Source organism: Neltuma alba, unplaced genomic scaffold (assembly GCF_004799145.2).
Source record: "Neltuma alba isolate B1F8T4 unplaced genomic scaffold, ASM479914v2 tig00004516_pilon, whole genome shotgun sequence".
In the NCBI taxonomy this organism is placed as follows: domain Eukaryota; kingdom Viridiplantae; phylum Streptophyta; class Magnoliopsida; order Fabales; family Fabaceae; genus Neltuma; species Neltuma alba.
Genome location: NW_021633743.1, coordinates 281,098 through 291,539, shown reverse-complemented (window position 1 = coordinate 291,539; position 10,442 = coordinate 281,098). Strand labels below are relative to the sequence as shown.

At 34.8% G+C, this 10,442-nt stretch overlaps 1 protein-coding gene across 1 annotated transcript; it reads right to left on the bottom strand.

The window, feature by feature from the left end:
- Positions 1-1,179: 1,179 nt before the first annotated feature.
- LOC114745056 (berberine bridge enzyme-like 21) lies at positions 1,180-5,687 on the bottom strand. The gene is made up of 2 exons (XM_028933199.1): positions 4,046-5,687; positions 1,180-1,624 (listed from the first exon to the last, which is right to left on the bottom strand). The coding sequence occupies exons 1-2, from the start codon at positions 5,685-5,687 to the stop codon at positions 1,536-1,538; spliced, it is 1,731 nt and encodes a 576-aa protein (XP_028789032.1). The 3' UTR covers positions 1,180-1,535.
- Between the last annotated feature and the right edge of the window lie 4,755 nt (positions 5,688-10,442).

Below are 10,442 nucleotides of genomic sequence, written 5' to 3'. Positions count from 1 at the left end.
CTTCAATCGAATAAGTCATCCTAATTTGAGGCGGCTTGTTCCTCTCTGTTCTGCAATATGGTCGAGCAAAGCAGAGAAGGGAGAGAACATGGGAAAGAGAATGGCAGAGATGAAGGAACGAGGAGAGTCGCGAGTTAAAGAAAGAGACAACTTTTCGGATTTTAAACCAAGGATTTGGGGCTTCTTGTTTTCTCAAAATAACTCGTTAAAATGGATCACAATTCAGGTGTGGACTTGTTTGCTCACATAATATATGTTTAATATGGATCGATTTGAGTCAGGAAGTCATGAAATTGCAGATCGAACAATTTTGATCGTAGATGGGAGTATTGAAATCTATGCATTTTAGACCTTATTTCTTCTCAATAATCAATGCTTATTGCTGTATTAGACCTTTAGAACACTGCGTAAATGACACTATTTTCATAGACCAAAGCTTCAAATTGACTGAGAAAAAAAAAAAAAAAAAGAACCATTGCTTCTGTGCATATTTTGGGGCCAAATTGCTTTGATTGAATCATTAAATCAAACCATACCTAAAGGACTGTTTGGGAAAAAAATTTCGGGCCTTATATGGCCTTGAGATTGCATTTCACGAGTTTTTGGAAATCACCAATGGCGGATTCCATCCATTGTTGACGTGACCTGAAGAAGAAGCAAGCGACTACGATCCCGAACTGCTTCCCCTCCCCCTCCCCCGGGGGATGCTGAGTGATAATGTTTTTTGCCTACTAGGATGACTCAGTACGAACTCGGAAATGAATTATTGATGATAAAAGATGAAAATATAAATCATCAAAGTTCAGGACTGAGTTTGAAACGAATTGAAATTTGAATGATTAAATTTTAATTGAGTCAAAACTTTAAAAACTAAGTCATACTTTAAGGGACTGAGCTTTCAATGAGTTGAAAGTCGAGGGATTAAAAAATTAATTTTTTTAAAAATAAATATAAATAGTCAACAGACTTATAGTAATTTGTTTATGCTTGATGAAATAAATTCAGTACTCCCATAAGCTTACCAAATATACTTTAGAAATCGCTTCTACTTTCATTTCTATAAACAAACCTCTATACTACCAAATAGGGCATAAGATACATCTCCATAAATACACCCAAAAAAAAAAGCCAGAGTAAAAGCTAATAAATGCTAATAAAATAAAAGCCATACAATCAGAATAAATATATACGATAAAATTAATGATAATCTTGCACAAATGAGCAGTTTGCTAACCTCACAGAACTAGGGTGGAAGTTAACATTTCCATACATTACACATGACTATAAAATAATTTATACATTACATGCAAATTTGCGCAGAAATTTCATTCTCAGGTATATTGCTGTTACTGGGAATTAAGAAGGGTATGTTGCTGTTACTGGGAATTAGGAAGTAATTATATGTTCCTCCAGTCCTAAATATAATACCCATTTTGTAGCATAATTTACACTATAAAGCGGGTCTTATATTTAGGATGGGAGGAGTAATACAAACAAATTGAAAGGGGGCCTATAATTGAAGTTAATGATCTAATCTAACAGAAGACAAGTGAGCTAATGACCCCCACCATTAGCGTCACACATAGGCTTGACTGTAATATTTTACCAGCCTGAGACTCCAATCCTGCAATCAGCAAACAAACTCCAGTAATGATTATAATCCTTAGAAAATGATACGTCTTAAACAAACTAGTGTCGGTCCCATAATTACATGGAGGCAAAGGAATGAAATTTACTGTTCATAATTTATGAATAGTGTGCCCTATTAGAATTTTTATTTAAAGTCAATACCATCTTTAGTCCCTGAAATTTAATCTCATTTTTGTTTTGATCCTGAAATTTGAGATCAATGGTTTTGAGCTATGAAATTTGATCTTATATTGGTTCACTTAAAGATTTTAAGTTATTGGAACAGTGGTTTGAGTCCCTAAAACAAGGTTTCAAGGACTAAAACCATTTGTTTCAAATTTCAGGAAGTGAACCCTTTCATTTATATATAGATTTTGTCATCCATTCATTGCAGATAAAAAAAATTATTCTTAACAAATCTGAGTTTCCTCCATATGCATACTAAATGATCAGAGTTTCTTCAACATAATGATTCGATTTGAATTTAAAATAATTCTTCGGGCAGTATGGTCCATTCATTCATGTACTCTACCAACTAAATTCAGTGGGAAGAAATCAAACTGTCCAAATAATTAAAAAAAAAAAAAAACGAAGTAATTGTTTTAAACTCTAGGCTTTCCAGTAATATGTGCCTAACCCAAATTGATCATATATGACCAGAATTTCTTCGGGACCAGATTATGAAGTCTCACAAATCAATCACTTTAGGCTTCTCATTTTTTGATAAATTGCAACGCGTACATTTCTTAGAAAATGCTTCCTGATCTTTCCCAAGCAAGCAGAAAGCTGGGCTTCTTCGAAAAGCCCACCTATAGTTTCTTCTTTCTTTTTCCCCTCAATGGTGCATTTGCCTTTAGAAGATTCAGAAACTCGAACTTCAAAGCAAAAACTACGTTTGCAGAGGAAAAAAACAGATCTTAAGATGCTCTAAATAGAAGCAATCACTGACACCCGCTACTCTGTCTAGCACAGTTATATGACTACTCTAATATCAATCCAACTAGCATTGAGCACCTTTAATTTTAGGAAGAGAAAATAATATGTAAAGGTTCACACCTTAAACCAACACTAATTGAGGATACAATTCTTCTCAATGGCTGCGTTTGCTAAGGTTACCACTTGAGCTTCTTAAAGCTCCGGCCTGTCTTGATGTTACATATGTATTTTTCATCTAGAAGTAGTAATAAATTTAAACTATACATATAGTATTTAAAAGATAACGCTGTAACTTCATTGAATAAGAGTGATAATTTTAGAAGCACTAATGGAAACTTAATACTATGGTCCTCAAAAGAGATTTCGATTTTTGAGATTCTTAACCATCATTGATCCAAGTTATGGAAGTTTTAACTGTCATGTTCTCTTATGGAATACCATGGATGGAGCTATCTATCCATGATGGGAAGGGTAAATAAGCAGAGCACATGACTACTAATAGGAGGAAAGCAAACAGAGTCATATCCTTTCACAAATATGGTGTTTGCTTCCCCAAGGTTTGGTCCAAGGTGACAGAGGGAGACAGGCATGATGGAGCCAAATGGATCTGGATAAGTGCCGCATGCACTTCATGAGCTGATATGCATGCCGGATACCAGATTGATAAAATAAAAAGTGCATCAAATCCAGATCCCAGACAGATGAATCCATAGCTAAAATAACATACCCCAAGAAAACTTTCAGATTGAAAACACCCCTGATATGCATGAAGCATTCAGGCCATATCGGATTTAAGAATTCATTTCAGAATATCTCATAAACAAAAAATGAAAAAATATTGAAAAACAATAGGACAAAACAGAAAATCAGCCCACCTTGGTTTGGTCATCATTAAAAGACAGACGTACTCATAACGGGAGTGTTATATTTATTTCACTCCCATGTCTCATGGTATTGAAAAACTGACTACTATTTTCGTCAGTATGTCAGAGAAATACGTGATTCTTGTCTAAATTTGGAGATTAAATTCAACCAAGATCTACAACTAAATGGCATGTTTTTGACCGAATCTAAGAGCATACCTAAAATGAACTCTCGTCACACGTGTATACTATTTCTCAATGAATGCAACGAATAACTTCTTTTAGTTCTTAGCTATCCCACAGATTATATATTTGTCTATTCTTGGGTATTTTAGAAAGCAAAAAAATAGAAGGAAACTCCCTGAATTCTCATGATATTTTATGCATATGAAAGAAGGGATTAAATAGAAAAGTCATAAGACCTGTAAGAGATTAGACCTGTAATGATCAGATCTTCAGAAGAAAGTCATTACTAGGCATAAAGCCTTCAATGGAACTTAAGATCTTTGTTACCAAACTCCAACTATAAGAACAATTATTTCCCAAAACAAGGGACTGAGGCCAAGCAATCACGTAGAAAAGGAAATAAAAGAACATAAGCCAATTAATTTACTTACTTGAATATACTGGGATACTCTGCTGATTCCTGAAAAAGTTTTCTGGATCCACTGCTGTCTTAATCTTCACCAGCCTCTCAAAATTGTTATGGAAGTACTTGACCCCATAAACCTTCCCTTCTTCATAGCTATTCTTATCAAAATTGTTGATGCCAATATCAAGGTCCCTGTAATTAATGAATGCCCTCCTTGGATTCTTAGACACAAATGGTGTCATGTAACTATATAGTCGTCTAATCTGAGTTGTGTAATACTTTTCTGCTTCATCTCCAGGCTCATACCAGTTTATTGAATACTGAATTTTGTACAGATTCCCTACACGATGAGGAAAAGGCGTCGCATCAGATGAAATCTCATTCATTTTTCCTCCATAGGGATTGAAAACAAACCCTGTTTTTCCCAATTCAATCATCTTCTTCCATATATATTCCAACCCATCTCTGGGAATTGGGGTCTGCACATAATCAGATTTTCTTTTGAGGAACCATGCTGAGTCAGGATTTCTATCAAGCAGTTTATCCACTTTGGTGTCATTATCGAATCCAAACCACCATATCATTGAATCAGTCCAACTCATCTCAAGACAATCTTGCTTCTTCAAACCCAATACAGGAAATTCCTTCTCCAACAGCTTGACAAGTTCATCAGCCCTCCCAAGAAATGAAGCCAGAACTGAAGCTCTGATGGTTTTCGTTTTAGAAGAGTCAGATTTCACAGTCACAGGCTGCAAGAGCAATCTCATGAAAAGCCTATCATCCGTATGAGGAGCAACTTGCTGCCATTGAAAAACAAGACCAGTGGCATTCTCTTCCAAGGTCCTTTGAATCCTGAAAACCGTAACAATTTCTGGCACCTGAACCAACTTAACTGTATATGACAGAATAACTCCAAAACTTGCTCCTCCACTGCCTCTTATAGCCCAAAAAAGATCCTCCCCCATTGATTTTCTGTTAAGAATTCTACCACTAACATCAACAATTTGAGCATCAATAATATGATCAACAGAAAGCCCATATTTTCTCAGCATATTGCCGTACCCTCCTCCACTGAGATGACCACCAACACCTACAGTTGGACAAAGCCCAGAAGGAAACCCATGAACTTTACTTTTCTCCCAAATCTTATAGTACACTTCACCAAGCGTAGCACCAGCTTGAATCACCGCAATTTCATTCTGTATATCCACAGTGACACTTCGAAGATTGGAAAGGTCAATGAGGATGAAGGGTTCATCAGAGGTGTAAGAAATCCCTTCGAAGTCATGGCCACCACTCCTGATTCTGAGTCGAATCGAGTTGTTTTTGGCGCAAATTACTGCAGCCTGAACATGGGATTCTTGCGAAGGGGTCAAAATAATGGAGGGTTTAGGAGTAGAGGAGGCATTGAACCTAGCATTACGAATGTAGGCTCGAAGAAGAGAGGCGTAGGAGGGAGTGTTTTCAGTTTGAGCGAACAATATTTTTGATGATGCTTGGCCTTTAAATGGGGAATCGGCGTGGTTCGTCAGGCAATGAACAAAAGCGTCATCAGTTGCGTCTTTTGATTCTTCCGAAGAGACTGCCAATAATAAGCCATTGGGACTGAAACTGAGGCTGATAACAAGGAGAAGATGACCATAGGTGGTAAAATCAGGTTTTGCCATTGATTGTGTGGTTCATGTTTGAAAAATGCAATATTAAAATTGCATAAAACATATGGAAGGAAGATGCGCAGCACAAGTCATTCTGGATTCCTTCCATCAGATACTAAATGATATGATAACAGAGTAGAAGATTCTGGTTTTAAAAAAAAAAAAGTAGAAGATGGCTGATTTTTCTAGTGAGCCGTTGTTAATTAACAGAAATAATTTTTTTTAATCAGACTCTTATAAAAATTAGATTAGATAAAAATCAGTTAATATAATGTGATTTATATTTAGATTGGACTTTGTAAAAAAGTCAGTTTAAAAAATTACAACTTGTTTAAATAATAAATAAAAAAATAAGTTTATATGTAAAATAACTTAAAAGGATATAAATTTTATTAAGTAATACATATATAATATTATATATATAATGTGATCATTTTAAAAGAAGTATTAAAAATAAAAAAGTTTAATTTATTATTAGAAAAAAATAAAAAATATTAAAATACTTAATTAAATATATTTAATGGATAAATATATATATATATATATATTTAAAGCCAGAGAGATGTGGTTGCACACCTACGTTTGATTTTGTCTCATTTTTTTTAACCACAAATGAGAGAAAATACATGCAAGAGAGAGTCAGGATAGGTAATGCTCTAGCGGTATTGTTGAACACAGTGCCAACTGAAGGGGAAAAAAAAAACAACTCTGAAAAACTTACTGCAGAAGTCCATTTAAAGATTTAAAGACCAAAAGTTACGTTCCCAAAACATGGGTACAAACACTTTTTTTCTCTCACACCTTTAGCTTTTCCAGTTAGGATGCATGATTGAGTCCCGAGTAGCATCCCAAAGACCCAAACATCCCTTAAGACTCCACTTTTTCTTCTCCCGTTTTCTGTCCGAAGAAATCAATAATCAATAAAGTTTTAAATCCTGTTCTAGGCCATTTACTTGCACCTCGGCACAGAAAAATTCTTAAGTGAACCAGGTGTGCCACGTAAATCACGGTATGATAAATACAAAAATGACAAGTACAGCACATGGGTCTCACTACTCTCTTCTTTTTACCTCTGTATCTTGCTCTCCTTCTCTCTCTCCTTTTTGCTTTCTTCATGGTTGACAACCCTTCTTTCCCATTCTCTCCCTTCAACATATTTAAGAGGTGTTTGGTATTCTCAAAATCGCAGTTTCAGAAGTACTTTTTCACAAAACGAGGTAACCTCTTCCACATATTTACTTCGTAATCCGTAAAAGCACTTCTGAAGCCATGGTTTAATTTCTATCCAAACACCCCCTTAATTGGGAAAATGACACTAAGGTCTCATGCAACACAAAATACTACAAAAAAGTCCTAGGAAATTTGGTAATGATTCTGAAGTACCAAAGGGACTTGAGTGCAATTTGGTGAATTGTAAAAAGATGCCTCTATGCCTGGTGAGATGCATCTAAACTAACTCAAAGCTGCCCTGTTTTTCAGTCTGAAAATCAGCACTCTATACGCAAGAAGCAAGAGAGAAAAAACCCAAATTTCATTTTGCTTCTTCTCCCATTCCCATATGAAAATCTCATCCACTCTATTAATGTCAATCATTCGCTTGTGTTTTTGGTTTGGTGTGTGTTTGGTCATTCAAGTTGGGGTTTTATTATAGGTGGGTAGGGTGATTATGGGTGTTCTGTTTCTGGGTATATTGTGGGTGGATTGAAGGTGGGCTTGCTCTGTCTGGGTATGGTTCAGGGGGAATTGATGAGAAAAATGAAGGCTAGTATGATTAGAAACCCTTACTGCGAAATAGGAAAATATGTTGCCAATAAGGCCGCGACAGTTGTCAATATAGCTCCTTGACTTGTCAATAGTAACAGCATTGTACAGATTTACATTAACTGATTTTTTAAATTTTTTACACAAAGGCCATGACCTTCTGTACCCTTGACTCATTGGTAGAGGTCACAAAAAGAGGAAGAAGAGGTAACAAAGAAGGGTGAGTAGTTACATGAGGCAAAAGGGGGGAAAAAGCCACTTTGATCCTAGACAAATGATGGCAAAAGAAACTTTTCGTAAATAGAAGTGACAAATTTTTTTTGTGGATGTCACAACACACACAAATAATTAGTTTAATACTGGATATATGCAACTATATGTTTTTTTAATGGGGTTATAAAATTGGTGTAATTACATGTATATGAAATTGTAAATGAAAGTTAACTGTGTATTACATTCTGATGCATAGTTGTCATTATCCGCACCCTTCATTGTCAATATATGCTTCGTCACTTGTCACTCACTGCACCATCAGTTGTTAATTAATGTGCTGATATAAATTTAAAAAAAATATGATTTTCGTTACATAATGTTATACAACGTCATACAATATCACTAATTCCTCAAAACTAATCCATTTTTTATAATGAGATATGGAATAGTTATTAAAAATCAATCATCACTGATATAAAGTCATAAAATCACTTGTCATAAACAACATATTCACTTGTTAATGGTTTTGCTCTGTTCTGATATTAGTTTTGTAGCAAAGGAAGAAAAAGATGAAGGTCAGTGTGGGTAGAAACTCTTAGCATGAAATGGGATATTGTGTTGTCAATCAGGCCGCGATAGTTGTCAATGTGTGCCACGACAGTTGTCAACGTAGTTCCTTGACTTGTCAATGATAGTTGCGTGATTCTTGATGCACATTTAAATTACTGATGTCGAGTACATCTGGAAAGCATCTATTTTGTTTTGTTCACATAGGGAGAAAGTTTATAAATGATAGAGAAGATGATATGAGATATATGGGAGGTAGTGTAAGAACAACAATATAAAGGAGGGCACAAGTTATGAAGAATTGAAGGAAATTATATCATCAATTGTTGGAACAAAAAATAACTCATTTCTTTTGAAATTCTCAGTTGTGTATAGCTCAACAGCATCCAACGTAGAAATTAACAACCTGAGTTATCCAAAATAACAAGTAATATAACAGGAGTTAATAACAAGTGATATAACAATTTCATAACAAATGAATGTGTGGATATTAATAATTAATATTCAAAATTTTTACAACTGAAGGTGTCATTTATTTATAATGTTAAGTGATATCTGTATTAAAATATAATTATTAAGAAGAAGGTATTACTCAAATTTATGTTCAGTTGGTAAGAGACAGTGCCTTCATTAACAAGTCACAGTATTCTATTGGCAAATCACAGTGCCACCATTGACAAGTCATAGTGTCACCATTGACAAGTTAGTGTGCCACCATTGACAACTGATAATCCACTGCAGCATCTGACCATATCTGTCGCAGCACCCCCATTTGTCCCAAGGAGTTGCCATTCTGTGTAAGGCACCGTGGCGCCTAATCATATCCACCGCAGCGCCCAAACCTTTCAAAAAGTTATTCGGTGAGCAACAAGTCACAGTGCTACCATTAACAAGTCAGTGTGCCACCATTGATAAGTCATAGTACTACCATTGATAAATCATAGTGCTTCCATTGACAAGTTATAATGCCACCATTGACACTTCATTAATAATAATTATATATGACAAATTAATCAGAATATAATATGACAGAGTAATTGAAAATATCATATGATACTAAAATAGGTTATGTAACTTGAATTTATAGTTGACAACTTACATCAGCAAATTAATTGACAAGTCACAATGCTCCATTGATAAGTTATAACATGTCTAATAATAATGCAGGGTGCGGATAATGACAACTGAAATGACAGCAGAATCTAACATGCCAAGTTACACTGAAACCATTAACAAGTGAATATGTTGTTCATGATAAGTGATTTTATGACTTCATATCAGTGATGATTGACTTTTAATAATTATTCCATATCTCATTATAAAAAATGGATTAGTTTTGAGGAATTAGTGATATTTTATGATGTTGTATAACATTATGTAATGAAAATCATATTTTTTTTTAAATTTATATCAGCACATTAATTAACAACTGATGGTGCAGTGAGTGACAAGTGACGAAGCATATATTGACAATAAAGGGTGCGGATAATGACAACTAACTATGCATCAGAATGTAATACACAGTTAACTTTCATTTACAACTTCATATACATGTAATTACACCGATTTTATAACCCCATTAAAAAAACATATAGTTGCATATATCTAGTATTAAACTAATTATTTGTGTGTGTTGTGACATCCACAAAAAAAATTTATGTCACTTCTATTTACAAAAAGTTTCTTTTGCCATCATTTGTCTAGGATCAAAGTGGCTTTTCCCCCCCTTTTGCCTCATGTAACTACTCACCTTTCTTTGTTACCTCTTCTTCCTCTTTTTGTGACCTCTACCAATGAGTCAAGGGTACAGAAGGTCATGGCCTTTGTGTAAAAAATTTAAAAAATCAGTTAATGTAAATCTGTACAATGCTATTACTATTGACAAGTCAAGGAGCTATATTGACAACTGTCGCGGCTCTATTGACAACATATTTTCCTATTTCGCAGTAAGGGTTTCTAATCATACTAGCCTTCATTTTTCTTATCAATTCCCCTTGAACCATACCCAAACAGAGCAAGCCTACCTTCAATCCACCCACAATATACCCAGAAACAGAACACCCATAATCACTCTACTCACCTATAATAAAACCCCAACTTGAATGACCAAACACACACCAAACCAAAAACACAAGCGATTTTTGCCAATGATTGACATTGATAGAGTGGATGAGATTTTCATATGGGAATGGGGGAAGAAGCAGAATGAAGTTTTGGTTTTTTCTC

Coding starts and splice junctions, on each gene's coding strand:
- LOC114745056 (XM_028933199.1), bottom strand. CDS start 5,687: ATGGCAAAACCTGATTTTACCACCTATGGTCATCTTCTCCTTGTTATC. Junction 1,625..4,045: donor GAGTATCCCAGTATATTCAA/GTAAGTAAATTA, acceptor TGCTGATTGCAG/GATTGGAGTCTCAGGCTGGT.